This window comes from Plasmopara halstedii (genome assembly GCF_900000015.1).
Source record: "Plasmopara halstedii genome assembly, contig: Scaffold_110, whole genome shotgun sequence".
NCBI classification, from domain to species: domain Eukaryota; phylum Oomycota; class Peronosporomycetes; order Peronosporales; family Peronosporaceae; genus Plasmopara; species Plasmopara halstedii.
Genome location: NW_020187031.1, coordinates 523,368 through 546,346, shown reverse-complemented (window position 1 = coordinate 546,346; position 22,979 = coordinate 523,368). Strand labels below are relative to the sequence as shown.

Here is a 22,979-nt window from a genome sequence, read left to right as displayed (position 1 = left end):
TTTATTTTTTGAAAAGTTGGGATATTTTTTATATATGGCAAAAGTTGGGGCATTTTTTATTCTCCCTAAAATCTAATTAGTCGTATTTAAAATTAATGAGCTTCTTAAATAACAACAAGGTACTTTAGGGAGTCTTGGATCCACTTCTATATAGAGCGTACGAATCAAACCTTTATGCAGTTGATCAATACTTGCTTGGCTTTCTCTGTGCAAGGTGTACGGTGATCCCATTGCATGTAAGATAGGCCTGAAGAAACCGGGTTACACGTACCCTGTTATGAAAGGGTGGGTCATACAAGATGATGTGACCGTTCAAAGGTGTAGATTACTCAGTCGATGTGATCACAATGGTGTGGTTACACCGTTACAAAAGGCCACTACGTGGCGGAACTGCCAGTAGTTATGCGTATCAATGAAATTTTTCTATTTATTTCGGAAAACCTATGGTATTAGACATAGGTGGCTCTTCCGCAAATAAAACAAATAAATGCAGTTCTAATCTTGAACGGAAGAGTACAGTCGCCTTGGGTTTTGGTATTGGGTACAATTGGAAATGATCCACTACACTCGTACTGGTTCAAGTATAGAACGTTAGGTCGGAGTCCTTAGTAAGCCTTTTTAAGCAAAGAGCTACGGCAGCCCTACTGCACTTGGTAGCACTCGTAGTCAATCACGCATGAGTCGTTACGACTGATTCTTCATGAGGATGAAGCAATTCTCCTAATTTTCCCAGGGCATGAAGGACGGGCTTAAAAAGCTGGTGTCCCTGTTTGGCCCCCAGGGCGTGGAACACCTAGTTTCGCACGGTCCCGAAGCGATCAGCGTGCGCCTAGAGGCATTTCTAAATTATCGAAGTGCTTTGTGAAAGTAGAAGCTGTCGGCGTCGACTGCGACCATGAAGCCACCTACGACGACGGATAACTCTGCCTGACCCAGGCCGCTCGTGGTGAGCGTTATGACAGTCGAGGGTAAGGATGGAGAGAATGTCATGTTCTGGGTAAGACAAGCCGAGATGGCTATGGCGTCATCAATGCTCCAGAACGAGCAACAGCTCGTGGCGCTAGCTATCTCCAAGCTCGGGGGCGAGCGCGAGATTGGGCACCGATGCACGGTACTTCGGTCGAAGCGGCGTTCCCTCCACAACGAAACTGAAGCTGCAGCTTTTGCGAGTATTCTCGCCGCCTAATCAGGCATAGATTGATGAAGTATACGAGAAGCTCAAAGCTCGTGCACTAGAATGCGACTACCACTCGACACGAGAAGCCAAACCTCACTAAGTCATCTTAAAATTTGCAATTGATTCTTGGCGCTAACGATCTCACCAAACTGCATCAGTCATAACGCATCGTAGATTGCTCTGCCGTTATTGTTCGTATTACTAGGAGCAAAGCAGTCCATTCTGCTAAGCTACTAAATGACAATACTCGGAAACGAGAAGAATTGCAATCATCATCATCTGTTCATCCTATTTTTCAAAGTTATCTACTTTCCCTGCATTTTGCGTCTTATCGCTTGATTCCGTCTTCTAATCCCGCGCAATCTTTTTGCTCTTAATATAAATAAGGTTAACATTTTCATCATTCAAAAACTGTTTTTTAGCAGCTACAAAAAATTGGCCTGATTTCCTTTTCGATTAAGCTACTTCACTATTTGCATAAAATTGCTAGCCCCACTTATGGAGGGCCTCCGTATTGGTGTGGCCAGAATAAAAGTCTTCCTTGTGTATCCGTCTTCTTCAAAAGAAGCGGTGAATGTGGTATTGAATACCAAATTCAGCCTTAAGTCGACACGACTTGGTTGGAATTTACATCCTGAGAGCTTATCGGACGGACCTGAGCCAATGGATCTTAGCTATGCTGAGAAAGAGGGTGGAGAGCTCCGAGCTGCCGGCAGCGTTTAAACGCCCGACGGTGTAAAGACACCCGTCACCTTCGGACCGGTTTTCCCCTGCGTAAGGCGCGTCAAGACTCACTGAACCGACGTTTTGTTTCTCATCAGCCTTCTGGTTTGTCCGTGGGGAAACGACTACACCCAGTGAGCGCGGGGCGCCCTACTGTCAACGACAGACATTTCTAGACGTGACTTGAATATGCATCGACAAAAATTCAGCTTGTTGATCAGGCTCTTCTTCTCGAAAGGCGACTCCATAAACGGCCATGCATCGTTCGCGCCATCAGCAGACTGGAGTAATGACAACTGCGAATGCTCTCTTGTAAAACAAATGACCGCAATGGCCTTACGCGACTTCCTTTTATATTTTGTCTGGTCCGACGCAGCGGTACAGTGCTCAAGCTTGACTTCTTTTTACCTCCCACATATGTTCTCCGTGCATCATTTGTATATTAAAATTGACATGTGAAAAGCTTGTACCCTTGAGCTTGTTATGGCCGGGAGTGCCGTTTGTGCTCCAACGTTCGGTCGGGCTTCTGGGGGTCTCATCAGCACATTTTCATACCTGGTGATCGCTTCTTGTCGAATGTATACCGCAATTTCCTTACCCCCTTACAATAGACATCAGTTTTCCAAGCATGTCGAGGACACGTGATTAAACAGCTCGTGTTTTATTCTCAGAGGGATTGTCTACAAGTTATCGTGCACTTTTCATAATTTAAGTTTTGACGTAAGGAGACAGTTCCTACCGAGTTCTTATCATAATAATTCTTGATGGTATCCCACTCTGACTTTGCTCGCAGTCCGAAGGACAATAATGTAGATTTCCATGACAACATTGGCTGAGATACACGGCAAGATCTATGCTGTTGAAAAGTATTTTTAATGCACAGTATATCTCACTTTATATTGCACACCACGCTGAACATACGAGCATGCCATCTCACGTAACTCAAAGGCTAGAGCACATTTTGCAAGCGATCATGACGAGACGGTGAAATGCAGCGGCAGAAATGAGGACGATAACTCGGCTACGTCCGAAAATTGAGATAATTAGGCTGATGCGATCTGCAGCAAATAGCGCAAGAACTTTCGATGTGCCTAGCTCTTCAGCTTGACATGCATACACTGGATTCCCTTTTGCGAATTCGCATCAAACAGGTGTACCGTGTTCCGCAAAGCGTAATTTGCCTCTTGTGTTGAGGATACAGCACGCTGATGGAACCATTAACACATCGTTCCTGATGAGGCCAAGCCTTAATTTACGACAAAATTTAATCTTCGCTTCTTGAAACGTGGACTTAGCTGCAGATCTCAATAAAAATTTACACTGAAGATGCCGAAGCCAAAGCTGAAAGTCGAGGTGCAAATACACCTAAGTGCTGCAAGTTTTCCGTGACAGTTCGCATAAAATCCTGCTACAAGGTCAGCATTTCTTGCAAAAATGTGAGATCTAACACAAACCTTACCTGGGCAATTTTCTCGCTCGACTTCTTTCCTTCCTTCGCAAGGAGCACAAGAAACATGGCCTCATCTACACGCGAGAGATAATATGTTGTCTTTAACCGTCGTTCAAAATGCTGAAAACTATACAAGCGCAAAGCAATACATCAGATGGGGCAACGCATGTGCGTATAGTTGTCATTTATACAAAAAACTTACACGGGACAAACCGAGTCAATCGTGGCGCGATTATCCATGATCAGACTGATAATGTTTGGCCAGTGATCAAGTGGCGGTGACTCTTCTGGATAACAAAAAACTGCTGGCCAACTACGTAGACCCCAAAGTTCAGAAAAATCATTCTGCTCCTCATTTTCCTCCCGGTCAATTCGCGTAAACAACGCGTGATACGCCTCTTGGTCACTTGATTGGCGATAGTCAATCAGTGGTGCCACGCCTTTGCTGGGCGACCGTGCAGAACTATTCACTCCGGAAGAGTTTGAAGGTTCATCTAAAACAATCGCCTTCTGCTTCATTACTTGATCGCTCTCTTCTTCCTGATATTTTTTATCTGAGCGACGGTATAAAGCATCGCTGGAACTTGGACACCGATACCCGTTCTCATAGTAATGTGTGCCCTTGTTTTCAAGTGCTTGCGTCTCTAAAATCAGCATAACGCGAAATGTGCTTTCGTTTCCACGCTGAGCTGTAGCAGTGGTTCAGTCAGAATATTAGGTTAGTTTAAAATTGCACCCCAACTTCATGTTTACAAACAGTCATCAACCTCGTGATAGCAATACGTCCATCAGTCCAAGATACGAAATTCCAAGAGGCGTTTTAATAAATCGCATTAGCTCCAATGTGAAAAGATCCGTCTTTTTCTCAAAAGAATCAAGCCACTGATGAAAATAAAGCGTAAATTTAGCCACGAGAGAGCGATAGAACCTCTTTGACCATTGAAATACAGGCAAAGCAAACCCGTCGTCACGTTCTTGTTTTTTCATTGAAGATGCCATCATTTCAGCTGCCACTAAGTTTGTGCCTCCGAGCACCATTCCTCCACCCATTGAAGTACCTTGAGCTCCCAGCGATACGCCAGTACCGCCTCCGTTACATCCGAGACCATTTTTAACACCCAGGATCGCTTGCTCAAGAGCATTGTTCGGCATCGACGACTTTGCACTTTTTGAATTTATATACGGATCGCCTGGCTTTTGTACAAGTCCACGGCAATTTGGCAGCGCAGATGCCAACCCACTACCACGTCGTAGTAGATTGCTGTGTGAAAATAGACGTCTAAATGTACTTTGGGTCTCAGATGACGCTGGACTAAAGCTGCTGGTCAACGAAAAGCCGGATTGGTTGTTCTCAAGCGAGGATTTTTCATCGGCACGATCGTCAGCTGTATTGACGTGTCGACCACCTTGCGCTGAACAACTAACACCACGTGAATCACAGCTTACACTTAGATTGAGCAAATGACCTCGAACAAGTGACGAGGTAGAATGACAACTTGCGTTGGAGTAAATCGAATCTGATAAAAAGTCATAATTTTCATCCGACTCATCCAACAGCATGCCTTCGTCATCACATCCAGCAATATAGCCAGTATCATCGCCTTCAAACAAGGGGTAGTCCGAACTAGCATCAATATGGTCACACCAAGAGCGCAACTGAGACTTAAGCCCATGCAACGCCACAATTGAGCGTGTGAAATCATATTCTGCCACTTGAATTTCACACTGAAGAGCAGCGTGCAGTGTTCGTAATTCCTCCATGGCCGAAAGCTTCATCGTCTTTAATAGTGGGTGATCTAGAGCGTCGTAGCGAGGTAGCATGGATTTGATTTGCTTCAGCATCTGAATTGTCATAAGCACAACGAAGATAAACTTCAACTATATAAAACTGTCTTGAAGGATTGGTAAGAACTTTGTTCGTACATTGTGATAATCACGTGGGACAGTAGTAAGTGCCAGTCCACAATAGATCCGTATTGTTGGAGCCCGAAGCTGTCCAATTGTTCCGCAAACAGGTGAGCTTCATACCAATCAGTAGATACAAAATGGCTAAAAGCTCGGTAAGCGTACGCACCGAGAAAAATTCCGCGCCTTGTGTAAGCAAGTCAACGTAATATTTCAAATCACCACATATTGCAATCTCTGCCAATCGCGTAGATTCCGTTTCTTCTTTTATAATTTCTTGACCTTCAATTGTCGTTCCACTACCGTTCCTATTGCTCTTCAATGTAGGTGAATGTATGCTGAAGTGTCGACTTTGCTTCGTCACAATAGGCTTAAGCTCGTCTGCTAAGTACTTCATGAGCACGATCAAGTTGCTATACATTTGCTCAATCGTATTTGTCTGCACCAATTCTGCCTCCAAGTACTTCATCGAATGGTACCTTAAGTAAGATAAGGTAATTAATACTTTGTAGATAATAAGATTATCATCTTGATAACATACGTGCTCTCACATGACGCCCCAAGCTTGATCATGACTTTGACAGCATCCCACCCTTTCCATTGACTATCTTCTTCGTCCTTCACAATCAGCAACGCCTGTACCACATGTGAGTAGCAGACAAAGAATCAGCGTGAGTACTAATTCAAACCTTTTGGTACTGATATTTTTCCAGCAAGTCAAAATATGTGGGTAAATATTGCGTAAAGAGGCGGCCAATGGCGTCGTCCATGCTCGTGGAGCACGAAGATGAGTCTACCGAGCGAGGAGATCCAGGAAGATGATATAACATTGATAAAGTCGAGAAACGAGAAACTGATGCAATAGGGCTTGAGCCTGCAGTATAGAAGCGACGCGAGATATTCTGCTGCTCCGTATGGGACGGCTGGTCGCTCCGCACCGCTTTCAACACATTGCGCATGACTTGGATCGGAATGATGGTTTTTAGAGCTTTTTTAAAGGAATAGGTATCATTTCCTTTTTTTAACTTTAATGTTAGCAGGAAAGGTTCGTAAATATTTAGTACCGCAAACTGTGAAAACTTTCCAGACATTCCGATAATTGCTCTGCACAAAGTTTTGTGGACTCATGAATCTCTTGAACCTTTCCAATCGGCAAACGGCGAAGTGATTTGATTCGCAATGTTACCCGTAAGGCGCCCATGAAACGAAGTGCTCGCAATTTTGCGCTACGCAACTATATTGCACATCTCCGACTTTTAACATGGCTAGTTAAACCACCTTGTCGCCATCAATTGGGTGCACTTTATAGATTGTTAGCATCATTTTATCCAATTTATTCGAATAATTGTATGTCGAGTTTGTATTTGCCACGTAGTCGAGAGAATCAACGCGCATCTGAAGGAAAATTTCACCTCATAGATGTATAGTGTATAGCGCGAGATCAAAGCGAACTACGTCCCCAAGACTAAGCTGCATGTTTCTATTCTTCTTACCTTATAATATTTTGAGAATAAAATTCACAGCGAAAAATATATTAACATGTTCTTCTCTTTTTTATATGTCCTTGAATTGTAAAATTCGTGTTGATCTCATCTGCTCGCTTCCAACACAGCAATATTATCTAGTAGCCATGCGTGTACCTAATTCGTCAAAAAAAGTAGCAGCACACAAAACAGTTTCCGATTTCTTTTCTTTAAATCGTGTCTCTTAACGCGGAAACTATTTCAGCGTGGTTCCGAGAAACGCAAGTCCAAATTTGTCGATGCGCCATAGTCATCGATACAAGGATTAAGATCAACAGATCCCAAAACGCATTCGTTTTAAGAGTATCCGTTACACTGCAGCATTCTGCGAACGTATGCACTTACATGCAAGAAAATTCGGTGTGGTACGAATTGAAAATTGTTCCTCACCGATCGACGCATTTTCAACTTATTCTCGCAACGTTTGATGGTTATCAGAGACATTCGAGATGAGGTAGAATTTTGTAGAAATGAAAGAGAAGATGTTGCTTTTTAATCGATGAATAGGCTGTATATGTAGACGTTCATGAAGCGGACAAAACAATTGATTTTTACTCTAAATTCTGAACTTCTAAAAGCAAAATGTCAGCACGGAAGTATTCTTAACATGGCAGCAAAAAACTCATACGTGCTGCAATTATAGGTATCTCGCTCAGTCCCCAAGCTGAGATATTACAGCTGATGAATGCAATACTGACACCCTATTTATTACGATAGATGAAAAGATGAGATGTTTTGGTGTGAAGTCTAATTGACGTTGGTTACGTTCAAGCACGAGGAAGATATCAAGTTAGAAAAGGATCTTGTGTTCAAGCTAGTTGTGCTTTCGGAGCGAGACTCTGTCAGGGCCCATCCATGTTCCTCTCACAATTCGATACTTTAACGCGTATCGCTAGACAGCAACCCTTTCTATTGCTGTCTAGTGTAGATTCGCACATGTGTTTCCTATCAACAATATAGAATTATTTCAGCCAGCTAGTTAATTTCACACACTTGTGCTGTCGTGATTTTTTGTCTAGGATTCCATCCGGAGTAAGACAAGGTACGGAATCCAAACTTTAGTTGTGGATAAAATTCATAAATAAAGGTAGATGTAAACCCTAGCGCATCAGCTGACAAGTTTCTCACTCTGCAAAATATAAAGCAGCTTCCGTGAAGAAGATCGACAAATCGAATGCTGCACGTCATGCTGTGGAAGTTAACTATACTTTAGAAGGAATTTGTATGATGTCGACTGCAATACTGGTCTTTGAATACCACTTCAATTTTTTAGTAAATTTTATGCAGAGTATAATCCAACCATCCCGCAGCGTTTAAACCTCGTTGTCTGTCCTTCAATACTTTTCAATATGTCTCACAAATGTAAAATAGCCCTCGCTTATTCTTTGTTGTTCTTCGTCTCTAAATATCTTCTTGGGGATCAGAAGTATTTGCAATCACCACTATTGCGACGTGATACGACTACTCACATCAGTTTCCATGGAGCTAGGGCACCCGCTTGTGCGAGTGCCCTTTGAGGGTGCCAGTAAAAACTTTCGTCTGTATCATAAGCAGCTCACGCGTGAGTTGGCGCAGGCTACAGCGCAAATAGAGGCGCTTGATAATCCCCAGCAGCCCGGTCAGCGCATAGACATCGAGACGGCCATTACTAAGCTAGCAGAGTTAGAAAAAAAGCTACAAGACTTGAAGCAAAGTGCCAAGAACAATGCAATCGAGCAAGAGATAGATTTGCAGACCTGTGTCACTCGCATACGGCACTTAAAAGAATTGGAAGACTCTAAACCAGTCGGTGACTCCTTTACCTTGAGCCAAGCGAACAAATTACTAAATGACCGACTAATAGCTGACTTTTTACTAAGTCAAGGATATTTCGAGAGTGCCAAGATTATTGAAACAACAAAAGGTACTAAATTGTAACTAAGCAATGGAAATGAGTAGAATACTAAAAATATCGTGTATTGTATAGGTGTTGATCACTTGGTAGACCACAAGGTTCATGCAGAATGTCAAGCGGTGCTGAAAGACCTACAGGCTCATCGTACAGAGCATGCAATTACGTGGTGCTTGCAAAATGGTTCGCGACTGCGACGATTGCAGTCGACTTTAGAATTTCAATTGCGCATGCAGGACTTTATTGAACTTGTGCGTGCTCGCAAGCTCTTGAACGCCGTTCAGCATGCACGCACTTATCTAACGCCACTTGCAATGCAATCAGACAAACAAACACTTCGTGACGCTGCTATCAGTGAAGTTCAGATTGCAATGGCAACGTTGGCGTTCGAGTCGCCTCATCAGTGCGGCATTGAGGCATACGAAAAGGTATTTGCTACGGACAGATGGGTGACTTTGGAGAGGATGTTTCGCAAAACATTCAATGACGTCTATGGAATGCACAGTCCACCGACACTGTGTATTGCGCTGTACACGGGACTGTCAACGCTGAACACACGAGCATGTCATCTCACACGCAATGCTGATTCTAAGGTCGGAGCACATGGCAAGCGACAACGTCGAAATCGAGATAGTGATGGTGTTGTTAAAGATAGTGGAAATGAAAGCGATGAATTGCAGCTGGAATCGGTCGCGTCCGAAGATAAGGACAAATTAGCTGATGCGACAGGCAGCAAGAAGCGCAAGTATTTCCAATCTCAGTCAGTTGTGCCTATTTGTCCAGCATGCAGCGAAATTGGCAGTCAATTATGCACTGGCCTTCCTTTTGCGTATCACCCCCATTCGCGATTGGTGTGTCGTGTAACGCAAAGTGTGATGGACGAGCGTAACCCGCCTCTCGTACTTCCAAATGGCCGAGTTTACAGCAAGCAGGGCATCGAGCTTCTTACACAGAGTCACGCAGATGGAATGATCAAGTGTATCGACACCCAAGATGAATTCTCACCTGACGACGTCAAGCCGGTCTACATTCTCTAATTCTAATGACGTTCGTACATCGTGTCATTAAGTCAAACTGTGACTTTCACTTGCAATATGCATACATTTTGAGGAGTTCGACGCTAAAGATGCTTAAAGCTTGACAAATTGCACAAAGTCCTGTTTGTAAACTTGCTTGCAGAAGCTAAATGAGGCCATGTAGATAAAGACATCTGCACTACCATAGGTGGAGGAATATGGTGCCACATATGACTTCAGTTGAATACAATATTGATATGAATAAGGTTTATCTCAGCAGCCAGGCATTGTAACTTAAAGTTCAGCAATTGGTCATCATGTGATGGCATCTATCTAGACAGTAAATTCGCATAATTATCGCATGATACGCCTTTTGATTAACAGTTCGTTTGGTGGTGACACATAAGCCTTCACTTATAAACGTAAGCGACCGTGCACGATAATAACTCCCAAAGAGTTTGAAGGATCTTGCCCTCTCTGTACATCATATTCATTTATCTGGATGACTTTACAGTCAATCGTTAAAACCTGGATAGTTATACCCCTTTTCATAGTGATGCGTGCCCTTATTTTCAACTGCTTACGTCTTCAGAGCGAAATGCGTCCTTCTCCTGCAGTATCAATCATTTGAGAGAAATACGTTTCGTCATATTGCACCTCAATGTCAGGTTTCTTGAGAGCCACGTCTATCAGATCAGAATACAAATTTCCAAACAGCCGCCCTTTTTCCAAAGCGATGAATATTAAGAATCACATTTTCACCGACCCGCTTGCTCGTGTTGTTATTTAGCATCAACAAATTTGCACTTGCCGACCGACTACCACGTCGTGGTAGTTCTGCGTGGAGAAAAACGTCTTAAGATACACAATGTCTCTGATCGTCAAAGACATTTTGAAAAGTCCCGAAAGTACTGGTTAATGATGTTCTAAAGCGAAGCTTTTCCAATGGCATGACTTCAACTGTTTCATTCGTAGCATAATCAGCGCCGAGAGTTGAGCTTTAAGCCTGTGCAGTGCCACAAATGTATGTATTTATCTTGCGAGTAGACCTTAAGTAATTATATTACGAAGCCAATCGACTTTCCTGGAAACGTTCTGAAGAAAGACTCAATAAATTAGATTTTGTGCTGCCTAGCTTGTTGTTTAAAAATGTTTTATATTTGCAACATTGGTCGCCGGGCACATTCAAATAAGACAATCAATTCACACTGTGCACACTACATGCACAATTTACCCTTCGTAGCCGTTCTATTCCGCTGATTGAATCTCACTTCTTTTCATATTGAGCTGCTATGACTCTCTATGTATTTGTGCTTTGAAACATACTAGCGCTTTTATTTATCAAGATGCGCGAATATATTTCAAGTATCCTTTAGAAAATGCGGAAAATGAGACAATACAATTATTGGTTATGAATTTAGAAAATAATAGGATCCGTTTAGAATTCAAGCATTCAAGCCAATCTTGATAGCATAGTCGCTCGAAGCGATCAAGCATCAATTTTGTTGTCATTCGCATCACCAAATCTGTACTTCATGTTAAATGAATATTTGGTCGACGATAGGCGTTGGTAGATGTTGAAGTGTATTCGTTTTCTTGCCATTACGGTCCGTTAGATCGATAAGACGATGGAATATTTGGTTCGAATATGTTCAATTTTACGTGCTCCAAATCGGATAAATGCGCTAGTACGACAGCAATCCATTTCTTGCGTTGTCAGATTCGATATGCATCATATTTAGCGACAAATATTCGAGGCTGAGGCGAAACAAATGAATTTTCAGTCACCACTCTTTCGAATTGCAACGTCGAATGACATGCACCGCGTAGATTTATTCTAGTGATAGTACCCAATACTCGCACAAATCATCCTTGTACAAATCTGGAGTCGTTGGGGTATGATGGTGGATCATGTTCGTATGAGCATGAAACATCGTCACTTCGAGGAGAGCCATGGCTGGGGTGCTGAGAAACTTTTAGAACCTTGCTGCTAAACTACCACCAGCATGTGCCTGCCTTTACATCTTCCTCCGTAGATCGGAATCGCAGTGATTCCTCTGACAGGTCAACCAAAATTAGTGCTGCCCCCGCAACGGTCAAGGATGTCAAGCCCATTTGTGTCCCTCACATCCTTTTCAAGTCTTCCTCCGTCAGCCACTTTTCACCCTTCTTCGCCTGGAAAAGTTGCAACGTATTGTCGTCGCACAAGACAAGATTAGCTGTGTGTCATTCTTTGAGGCCTCCTACCGTATCTCTCTTGTTGATTGTAGCAAGTAACGCGCTCTATACTTTTCAATGATCACACGGAATAGCTTGGCCATTCGATGAATATCTGAAATGACGTAAGGGTATAACTCATAAACTTCAAGTTTTGTCCCGAGCTGAGCTGACTAAATGGTCAGTACTCAACCTTATTGCCTGAGCTCAAAAATTGTTGAGCCCGCTCGTTGTATTTATCATTCATTTAAATAGATCAGCCTTATTGTGACGTAGCATAATTCGTGGTAGGCTGGTATGCACTCATTTCCGATCACAATGCAAATAGAAATGATCTTTTTCGTGATAAATAACTCCACAACAAATTTTAGCCCACAGTGTATATGAGTCAGCGCCGATAATCGATTGCGTCGTTTATATGTTTCACTGTTATATTTATCCAGCCTGTTTGCTATCGTTGCTGAAAATGTGTCTTGATGTGAATGATGTCAGTTTATATCGGCTTGTATTTTGAAATTGTCGTGCGAAATTTACGACGCACATAATTGGCGTAATAAATCTTGTGTCGCTTTCGACATTGTAAAAGGGAAATGAGGTCGAGGAATTTGGCGTCGGTATTGATGCAAGTCATGGCTGAACAGTCTGCCTGATATCATGATGACAATTTGAAAAAAAATTAAGATAAGGTCCAGGTTCGACAATGGTATCATCTTTTCCGTCAGGATGGCCATTTATTCAAAATTTGTCGAAATGATTCAGAAGCCGGCAAACATTGCTTTTTCAGGACATCTTGTTAGTTATATAGGCAGAAGAGTTGCTGGTCGTCGGGACGACTTTACACCAATCTTGCAAGCGCAGCTAGATCCAAGACCTCTCACCTTCAGCGTAGAAAATACCAAGTTCAAGGTGCATTGATTTGGAACTGATGCATCTACAGGGTCTCGTTCAGCATCTGTTCTTACAGAATGAGTGCTTCAACTTTGATGATTCACATTCAACTTTTAGTAGAGACTAATAATGATTATTCAAAACGATTTTAGCAATGCCCTCATAAGCTAGTGGGAAGCTGTACAACAATTTTAAATTTTCTTGCATTTTCCAAGCTTTAACCAATAAATTTGTCAGAGTTATATCACATATTTAGTATGATAGTCAAGGCATTATTCAAACCGTGCCGTTTCTTGCTCGAGGATTCTCTCACGTTGATAATTCTTGCTCTACGCGAAGTTATTCTAGAACCACGGAGATGATTTTCTCTTAGCGATTGAGAAATCCCACGATTCCGTCAAGCAGTCTTGTGTTTGAAGTAAACTTAATCGATTCGAGACTCTTTCCAAACGTTCATACCCGACTGATTGCGCGTTAAGATGCATGTCGTTCGATACTTCAGCGAATACCGCGATAGTATCATTGTAGGCTTCAATTGCAATTAAACAGAGTGAATAAATCCCGTTCGGCAATCCTTTACCTGCTTTCACCGACTCCAGCGGGCTCTAGTACTTCATCCAGAATAAGTTTCTTTCGGTTATACTGGGATAAAACCTTCAGTAAGCGTAGATAAGTATCATTTTTGTGCTTCACGTATGGCAGAATGATCATAATGTCCACAACACCTTGCAATGCCAATATTGAAGTTATGAAAGAATGTACACCATTCGACGGAGCACCAAATAGAGTAGCTTCAATAAATGTACTTGGCTCGGGAGGAAGTCCCAGCATTAGCTTGTTTGATGCAAGAAGAACTAGATCGTGCGTTGATGGATATCGGCTCCGGCTCCACCAGTAAAAGTGCTAAGTCATATTGGACGACCCAAATCTTTAAGCATTCGAAATCAATTTAAAAAAGGTAGTATTGTTGGCAACATCCTTTTTGGAGCACCTTCAATCCATTGCGCAAGTGTTCCGCTAGTTCTGGCAAAGAATGCCCTGGGCTCTTTAAATGCAGAAGGTGCTAAGTCTACTTTTGGCAACGATAATACAGCCTGAAATTGCGATGGAAGTCGTTGATTAAAGTGCTGTATTTCGGTTTTCCTACTAATTCTTTCGATTGCGATTCCATCTCTTTCATTATCTCTGTAAGAGCTATGCAATAACTGTCATGAGACATAGATGAGAAAGATGTAAATTGCCTGCTTCGACGAAAATTTTTAATCATGGTCAACTTCTTGCTCGTACTAATTCTGTGATCGCGACATCGATCATCCATTATTGCAGCTTTCAGAAAACACTGGTGATATGGGCTGCACGAAAAGCATAATCTGGTCGTACTCCCGTTACAAATTTTGCTGCCGTCTACCTTAATAAAATATCATAAAACGGGATTACCTTGTGATGTTCAAAAAACTTCTATTCTTGTCACTAAAAGGAATTCGACTCTGCTTTCTAAAAAAAATAGCATCATACCAAGCTCTCCTTATTCGATAGTTTAGTATGCAAAGTAGATTTGATGATTATGTCTAAAATTTGTTCTGAACGCGACAAATTTGCTTGAGATATTTTTTGCAAAAGCAGTAGAAACTTAATAAGGCTTTCTGTCACCTTCAAACACGAGCTCATCAATATAAACTTATACAATCAGATGGCTTGTCTTTATGATGTCATTTCTAGCTACAGATGAAGATGTTGGTATTCAACGTGCCAAAAGCTTGATCAAGCTCCTGACATGGTAAAACGTCATAATTTAATGATTAAGAAACATCTAACCAAAAAACGCTTTGCAGAATTATGGCGGTATAGTAGTTAAAAAGGCAAAAGCTATAAGCACCACTTAGCCCACAATGTTCAACAGAGGGACGAGAAATCACATTAACCTACACTTCACACTTGCATACTCTGCAGAATTTCACATTTTCTATTGATATGAAAGCGCTAGACATTTATTGACTAGTACGACCAGATCCTATTTTCGTACAGCCAGCTCCGAAAAGGTAAGTGCACTCATTTCTATTCACAAAGAACAAAGCATGAGATCAAAAAATGTAGTATCCATTGCATCAATTAACAACGTCAAAGCACGTACCTTGCGATTAAAGCGCTTGCGAGTAGCCTTCTTTTCGTTCTTAGCGTCAATCTTTTGCTGCTCCTCATGAGAGAGTTTTTCGTACTCTTTCTGCTTCTTCTCACTTAATTTTGCTTGAGGACGGGTGGGCTCCTAACATAGCACTGATTAACAATATGACAGACCCTTACCAACAAGTTATCAGCAACGTACGTCTTCTCTGGCAGAAACCAAAGCGTCAAGCGCCTGCTTGATCTTCACGCGCCTTTTAATCGCGCTATGCTTAGCCTGTTCATGAAAACGATAAACAGTAAGCGCCAGTCGAGTGTAGCAAGCAAAACAAAACCATACATTAGGCGACAACTTGATGGTGGCTCCTGCTCCGTCAATCAAAGCGTACACGAACTGGAGCATCTTGACAATATCCAGCTCCTTCGAGCGAACCTGGAGTTTGAACCGAACTCGTAGTATGTTCTTCTGCGTATTTGGCATACCACTTTTAAAATAGTCAGATTCAGATAAGGAAATTCAGTATTAATCAAGTACTCACACGATCGGTTGTTTATTCATGTCCGTGATAACAATATATTCAAGAAAGTCTTCGAGCTCGTTAAGCGACTGACATAGCTGATAAGTTGTGTCACACAATCAAAAATGTCAAAGTTGCAAGACGTACCGCCTTAATAGAGTATGTTAGCGCTAATTTGGGGATCTCAGCACAGTCTGTCACAACCCACATTGACTCGGGAACTTCTTTGACCGGAACTAACTTTGCCGTTTCAATCTAAGCACTTCAGTCATTACCCCCCGCGATCATTCAAACACAAAATAGCAAAAACGTACTAGCTCAGGAAATAGCTTGGAGAGTGCTGTGAAGCCCAATTTCTTGCTTATACTGAAAATAAATGGGTCCACCATATCTCCGTGAAGTCCAACGTCAATTGTCTTAGTATATGGAACATTCATGACAGCATGATGCCAATTACAAATAATTATAAAGCAAGTTTAAGTTTGATACGCACCAAATAGTCTGACGTAGGCACAAAAACGCGATAAAGGCGCGAGACCAAATCGTGACGAGATTTTAGCTGCATATATGTCAAACGGAGTCACGAAATACTTCAAAATGTGAGACTCTTCACTCAAATCGTACCTCCAAGTCTGCGACGAAGCGTGTCAAAAATCGGCGGCCCGTGCAGAAATACTTGAAATTTGTGCGACTCTCTTCGATGAGACCTATTCCATTCGGAATTGACGATCCTGTATACGAAAATTGGGTACGTAAGGAAGGTTCTGCTTTCTCCAACCTACATCATAGAGGTGAATTAGATCTTTCTTATCCAATATGCCTTTCGCAACGTACCATTTGTCTGCAATCTTGCGGTTCTGCACTTTTCCGACGAAGTAGACTAGCAGATAGAGAATGCCAAAGCCCCAGCAACTTGCTTCAATGACAAATTTATTTGCTAGATAATCGACAAAAGTTTATGGACATAAGTAGTGGACATTACTCACTTAAACTTTATGCACGTACGATCTTGAAAAGGAACAAATTGCTTAGCTAATGTAGTCCAATTTCGAGCAGGCATCGAGTGTGATGACTCTGGTGTTGCCGTCTCCTGCTTTATGATTATTAAGAAAGTTGTTGTACATTAGTGCATTGTGCTGAAAAGAAAGATTCATCGTTTGAAATGCATTACAACTACGTCAAACTCGTCTTCTTCTTGCGCTAATACGTAAAACAAAAGATAGAAAATATCATAATCATAATTATAATCAACAGTATGCAAAGAAGCTTAATCACCTCGGACAAGCGCCATCACCAACACCAATAGCGCCAGAGATCCAGCCATTCGTAGACACATCCTGAATCTCTTACGTTTTGTGTAAATCGGACTTAAAATACGAGAATTTGCGTACACCCTTTTTGGCAAAATTGTATGCTATAGTGAAATTAGATTAGATTTGATTTAAATCATGACGTCATATATGTTATCTCTTGCTCGAGAGTTTGTGTAGCCATAGTTTCTTGTTGTAGTCGTCGCTGCAGTTCACGATTGCGAGTCATAAGTGTTTTTAATCGCTCATGATCGGAGGAGGATACTCCATTTGTAGCAGCAGAACATGAAGACGAGATTGACGTCTGTCGATTCCTATCATCAGATGATTGTGGTAGAGGAGTAACTTGCTCCTGACGCGCTATTTGATGTCCACATGGAGTTCTTGCGTTCCATTTTCGTGAACTTTGTCGCGTACTTGACTCATTCATATACTGCGTTTCATCACCTCGACATTCCTCGCTGTAAAATGTGACGCGACTGTGTGTACTATCTCTACTAATATTGGTATTATGTGCTTGCTCTGAAGGCCAAGGTTTCTTAAATTTTACCATTGAAGAGTTTGATCGACTTCGAAGTTGAAGTGACTCGTGATCTAAACATGCGTCTCGCTGAGCAACAATTGCATTTTCATTGCGAACGAGCATCCATTCGGAAAAAAGAGAGTTTTGAGCTTGAAGTGACGCAATGTCTTCCTGAAGCTCGCTCACGTTGTGCTTGAACTGATCTCTCTCTTCCTTGACTCGTTCTAGTCGCACCTTCCAATCCTTGTCGCGATTACGTTGCTCATCCTTAATTTCTCGAATCTGTAGGTATGCGAATCAGACGAAGTCCGATCAACTTAAAATAACGTACCGTCTGAACCAGATTCGCATTCTTCAATTCAGCGTCGCGAACTTGTGACTTGAGATCTTGGCACTCCTGCGTCAAAGTCGATGAAAGCTCTAGTCGCCGAACGAGTGCACGACTTCGCTGTTCCAATGCAGTATTCACTTCGTTCAGCGTCACTATTTGTTGTTCTAACGTATCCCGCAACGCCCGATCTTCCTGTGCCTGATCATGAATACGCTGCATGTTTCCAAGTTCATTCGTGATGTCAGTCTGAGCTTGCTGTAGATCTGCCTCGAGCTGTCGCCTGCTTTCTTGTGCACTTCTCTGTGCTTCATCTTTCGCACAAATTTCATCCTCAAGCGCTTTGATCCTAACTCTATCACGCTGTGATTGCTCGCGATACGATTGAACATTTTCTTCTTTTCGCAAAAGTTCCTCCTCGAGTTCCTCGATTGTAAGCTTCAGTGTTGACTGAATCTTGTACACTTGCTCTTTATCCCACGCCGTCTGATGCTTACTTGTTATATCTTCTTGATAAGCAGTTGCAGTTGGTTGCAGTGGTTGTGCAGTCAATATTGCATTTTTTTCACGCTCAAGCTCTAGCGCCTTTGCCACAACTCGTTCGTTCTTTTCTTTCTCATGGCGCAGCTCCTGTCGCAACTTGTCTTGAGTATCTTTAAGCTCACGAACGTAAACATTCGTGTTTGCTCGACAAGAGGCAACAACAGGTGACGTGCTTTTGTCCAGAAGTGCTTCAAGTCGTTGAATCTCGCGTTCTGCAGCCTTGCGAACTTTCGTTTCCTCCTAACAACCGACAAAGTTAAGTAACAGTGAACACTTATTCATGTTGATCCTTCCTGACCTTTACTTTCTCTGTAAGCGCGGCAAATTTTCGACACAGTACGCGCAATTGAGTAGTCGCCTCTGACAAAGACAAATTCGGCTTCAATCCAGCTTTGAGTACTGCTGCATTCGACGGTGATTTTGTCTTTCCAGGTGCGCTTTCGTTCTTTAACAACGCATGACATTAATTCAACAGTTTTAAAGTCGACAAGAGATCACCGTACCGAAACATCTATACAAGATTTATTAATGAAGTTAAAATGATTCCTAAAATGTTCTTGCTCACCTCCATTCAAACCCTCGCGTTTCTCAGTACAATTTCGCTGATGCTCCTCGCTGGTCACCATGATATAAAAAAATTGGCAATGACAAACAGTATAGTTTATAATTTGTCGTGCAGCAGTGCAGTCAGTGAATCTTGAAATAGTCTTTGATCAAAATACATCTAATGACTGACAACGGTGTAACACCCTGGAAGAGCTCATTTATTTTGATCACTCAAAATCATATAAATTAATGCCCGCTTTAATTGGGCGTGTCCATACCGGCGCGAACGCCACCGCGAGCAATGAGGTCTGCAATGTCTTCCTTGTTTGGCAACTGTGACGAGCGCACGTCCTCAACAAGACGTTGTACCTTTTTCTCCTGTTTCAAATATTGCAAAGCCATCTTACCTAAATTGCTCTCAGGCAAGGCTTCTGTGAACTGCAGACCTTCACGGTACACGATCTTGCTGGCCAAACTTGAGGCCACGATAGAGCGAAGGTAAGCTGTAGGCACGTTTTGGTGCACACGGTCTAGAGCCAGCTCGCGCAGCTTGGGCGGCAAGTGTTCTTCTATAAGCGTGAAAAGGATTTGTTTGTCCTCTTCGCACACGTCATCAAAGTGAGCCAGGATGGCATCGTGTACACGCGTGATGGCACGGCTGATGCGCTCACTGGCGGGCGGTAGGGCCGAAAACGGGTCTTTTTTGTATTCGCGAAATAGTAGCTGTGCTTCAACGCGGGCTAGTGATCGCAGCTTGTCAAGCACTTGAATAACAAGCTCGTCTTTTACAGCCAGAAACTCATCCGTCTCGAGCAGCATGCTCGCGACGATCTCATACGATGAGCAAACGACACCACACTTGTTGGCCGAGCTGTCTTTGACAATAACCACGCCGGCGTTGTCAAATAGAAGTTGACGTGCCTCCGGGGTGACAAACAGGTTGGCGCCTTCAACAATGAGGCCTGATGATGGCTTGCCATCGGTATCAAGGAAGTCACGCCAGTTGTTCTCGTTGATAGTATTTGGTCGTCCACCAGCAGGAATAAATAGGTCGCTTTTAACACGGTTGTGCAATGTGTTACGAGCCCGAATGCCCTCAGTGGTAGCGATGTCATACTTGACACCCGTTGTTGATGAGATTTTGGAACTGTCGAAGCTCGAAAGAGGTAGCGACTCGTTAACAAGACGTAGCAACTCACCCATGTCCAGACCCTGAGGATCCTCGACAACACCTGTGCCATCGCAAATACCAACTACGCGTAGATTGTTACCATATTCGCGGTGCAGAATCTTAATGACGTTGCCAGCTACATCACCATCTGTACCACCAGTAATTTTCACCGTAAACGGCTGCTTTGTGGGGTCAATGTTCTGAGAGCGAAGAGCCACGTCAGCAAAGACGGCCACGCCTTCGCTGGTAACACCGTATACCTTGTGATTAAAACCCGCGTCAGGCTTGGAACTGATAAAGGCGCGTGGAATTGGGTAGCCACGAATTGACGCACGTTTAGTCATCCAAACAATATCTTCAGGGATAATATTTTCATCCGGACCAAGATAGATAAGTTCATCTTTGCCATAGTAGTCTACAATGTTTTTCTTCACAGCTTCGTCCGTCGTATTGAGATCTAGCAGTGCATCCGAGAAGGCTTTGACGCTTTTACGAATGATGAAATTTCGCGGAGCGACATCACCAACGTGTCCGACGATGGGTTCGCAAAGCACCACAGCCTTTGAACCACCTTCTGGGATATCTTTGTTCTTTAGCTGCTGGGCAAACGCCAAGTTATACGCCTCATTGTATTGACGAGCACTTTCAAGCGCGTGTGCATCCGTGGAGCCTGGGTAGACCATTCTGAGACCACCACGAGCAATGTCGCGGAAACGCACGTGGAAGCCTTTGAAGCGACGACCGTAGATAAAGAACACACCAAACGGTGTGTCATTGCCTACCGTGCCATAGCCCATAACCTTTGGATCCATTCGAAGTGACAGAGCGAAGCGATCACGCACAAACTTGTTCGTGCGTAGCGTGCCGCGCACAGCATCAGCCATAGTGTTTAGTAACTCGATTGCGTCCTGCTGCTCAACGTTGCGACGAATGTCAGCCTTAATTTCCTTGACAATCGCGTCTTGCTCTGCGTCTGTCATTGCGCGATCCTGTTGCGGGTCGAATTTGGTCAGGAAATAGTCTGATATACGCGAAGCAAAGGGCAGGTGCTGCTCGTGCTCGAGTGTCTCCATAATGCGCGTGAGAGAGTATGCAAACGGGTCCAATTTGGCCAGAACGCCGTGCATCATGTTGCCATAAGCATAGATGAGCTCAGCACGTGAGATGCCGAGGTCAGGGTGCTGTAGTGTAAGATTTATTGGGCGGTTGTCCACCCACTTAAGAAACTTAAGATTTCCTGAGATTTTGAGCCATTCAAACTCAAAGTTGTCTTTTAAAGCCTGCTCGCTAGGCTGTACCAAGATGCGAACCATTGCAACATGATCTGTTTTGTTGTTGACCACGTCCAGGTGAGCGCGCACCACATTAAGGTTGCACAGACCCAAATACGTAGCTGCCTTATGCATAAAACTCTTTGGGATAACGTTCGACGCAGCGATCGTCAGCATGGTCTGAGGCGCACTGCAAGCGTACTTATTTTCTTCACCGCGAGTCTCCCAGTTGTGCTCCACATCCACGGCAACGCCTTCAGTGCCGCAGACACGGTGGAACAGCTCGATTTGCTTGACAAGGCGTCGCGGGTTGCTGAGCTGCACGTACATGGTGTTGCTACTCTTGAGAAAGGCGTCGACAGCTTCAGGCTCAAAGTGCGGACCCGCGATGGGGTACGATGCATTGTTGGCATACTTACCAGCCTGAATATCGGCGCAGACTTGCTGGATCGTCGCACGTGCGTGTTTCTCATCGTCTGTCTTGTTTAAAAAGGGCTCTTGTTGTCCAAATTGAAAAATATCGAGGCCGAGCGAATCGTCTAACGCTGTAAAGATCTTGACACGGGACAGTGTAGCACCGTCAACTGTCTGAGGCAGCTGGTCTAGTACATTGGCTAGACGCCCAGGAAAGTTGGCTCCCGAACGAAAGTGCGAAAAGACCTTTTGGTCCGGCGAGCGAAGAAGAACCTCGGGTTGCTCTGCTCCAATTAGTGCTGTGATGGCATTAAGATGTTGCAGACGATCTTCTTCCGAGATTGTGCGAAAATAGGAGGGTGGCATGTTTTCGAGGAACCACGGGACAGTGTTGCCAGCAGCATTCTTCTGAAATTTGTCGAGCGCAAGAAGTAGCTCCTGCTCGCTAATATCCACATTCGTATCGCTTCGTACTGAAAAAGCTCGTGTTATAGCCCGCTGGACCGGACGATTGTTTATAGTAGACTGTGCACGACGCAACGTTCGGAACTGGGAAACTTGCCACATCTTAGCAGATAAACCTTTGTCTGCTTATAAGCTTGTCACGAACAGAGAAGAATGAGGAATGAGTTCAAAAACGTTTGTGAGTGCGTTGGGCGCTGGGATAAGTGCGAATTCGAGGGTATCACAAAGCACCTGTGACGTGGCGACGTAGATAAGCGGATAGGTTTGCACTTTCAATCAAGATGCTCAATAACTTTGCTATTGTATTGACTTGAAAAATGTACGATTCTTAACACGAAAGCTGTGCAGCACAGTTTCTTGATCAAGGACGCGCCCATCACAAATAGATGCGGACCAGTACTATGATCAATGCTGTCGAAGATTCACCAGCTTTATTTCTGCACATAAGATACCAAAAATCACCTAAATATTTATGTGTAGTAGTGATTTTGTCGGTATTACCGACTTTTTCGAATGCGCAAATCACAATTATGCAGCGCTCAAAATTTGAAATGACGGTTGAACTTGCGTCCTCTTCAACCACATGTTGAACACTGCGCAATGCAACCAATCGTTCACCGAAAGCTTCAAGGACAATCGTTTAGTCATAGTAAAGTTCATAGTATTTAACCATGTATTTCTTACATATTAGGTAGGATATGTCATTAAACTGCAGTTTGAAATAGCCCTGTCTACACATCAGTATATTGGGATGACCGCGAGGTCCAACTGCAACTGCAAGCAGAGAGTCCGGATGTGCGGGAGAAGAATTAAGTGCTGTGTTGACGGCGAAAATAAATCAACCATTTGAGTCGAGCTACGGTTTTAGCAAAGAAGCTGAAATGCCTTTGCGCTCTTAAAGTTGAATGCTCTTTATTTAAAGCTTATACTGCTATAGCAAAACCTTGCATGTATAGGAGTCATAAATTTGTAAGTTAGT

The 22,979-nt window shown here is 43.2% G+C and overlaps 5 protein-coding genes across 5 annotated transcripts; 1 reads left to right on the top strand and 4 right to left on the bottom strand.

Annotated features, from left to right (window-relative positions):
* Positions 1 to 3,215: 3,215 nt before the first annotated feature.
* Positions 3,216 to 6,025, bottom strand: PHALS_00120 (Protein of unknown function DUF2003; the record flags this gene model as incomplete). The annotated part of the gene is made up of 8 exons (XM_024728081.1): positions 3,216 to 3,305; positions 3,360 to 3,477; positions 3,553 to 4,039; positions 4,118 to 5,192; positions 5,274 to 5,342; positions 5,425 to 5,734; positions 5,797 to 5,891; positions 5,945 to 6,025. The coding sequence occupies 8 exons, from the start codon at positions 6,023 to 6,025 to the stop codon at positions 3,216 to 3,218; spliced, it is 2,325 nt and encodes a 774-aa protein (XP_024572158.1).
* Positions 6,026 to 8,257: 2,232 nt separating this feature from the next.
* PHALS_00119 (Uncharacterized conserved protein) lies at positions 8,258 to 9,706 on the top strand (the record flags this gene model as incomplete). Its single annotated transcript, XM_024728070.1, has 2 exons — positions 8,258 to 8,681; positions 8,745 to 9,706. 2 exons carry the CDS (start codon positions 8,258 to 8,260, stop codon positions 9,704 to 9,706), a joined length of 1,386 nt encoding a protein of 461 aa, XP_024572157.1.
* Positions 9,707 to 14,839: 5,133 nt separating this feature from the next.
* PHALS_00118 (Uncharacterized conserved protein) lies at positions 14,840 to 16,765 on the bottom strand (the record flags this gene model as incomplete). The annotated part of the gene is made up of 13 exons (XM_024728059.1): positions 14,840 to 14,845; positions 14,922 to 15,053; positions 15,114 to 15,188; positions 15,252 to 15,396; positions 15,451 to 15,518; positions 15,577 to 15,684; positions 15,744 to 15,845; positions 15,923 to 15,988; positions 16,054 to 16,207; positions 16,264 to 16,366; positions 16,435 to 16,519; positions 16,601 to 16,629; positions 16,705 to 16,765. 13 exons carry the CDS (start codon positions 16,763 to 16,765, stop codon positions 14,840 to 14,842), a joined length of 1,134 nt encoding a protein of 377 aa, XP_024572156.1.
* A 110-nt stretch (positions 16,766 to 16,875) lies between these two features.
* Positions 16,876 to 18,759, bottom strand: PHALS_00117 (uncharacterized protein; the record flags this gene model as incomplete). Its single annotated transcript, XM_024728048.1, has 6 exons — positions 16,876 to 17,544; positions 17,594 to 18,096; positions 18,160 to 18,373; positions 18,432 to 18,578; positions 18,637 to 18,644; positions 18,699 to 18,759. 6 exons carry the CDS (start codon positions 18,757 to 18,759, stop codon positions 16,876 to 16,878), a joined length of 1,602 nt encoding a protein of 533 aa, XP_024572155.1.
* Positions 18,760 to 18,937: 178 nt separating this feature from the next.
* PHALS_00116 (nad-specific glutamate) lies at positions 18,938 to 21,163 on the bottom strand (the record flags this gene model as incomplete). The annotated part of the gene is made up of 1 exon (XM_024728037.1): positions 18,938 to 21,163. The coding sequence occupies one exon, from the start codon at positions 21,161 to 21,163 to the stop codon at positions 18,938 to 18,940; it is 2,226 nt and encodes a 741-aa protein (XP_024572154.1).
* Between the last annotated feature and the right edge of the window lie 1,816 nt (positions 21,164 to 22,979).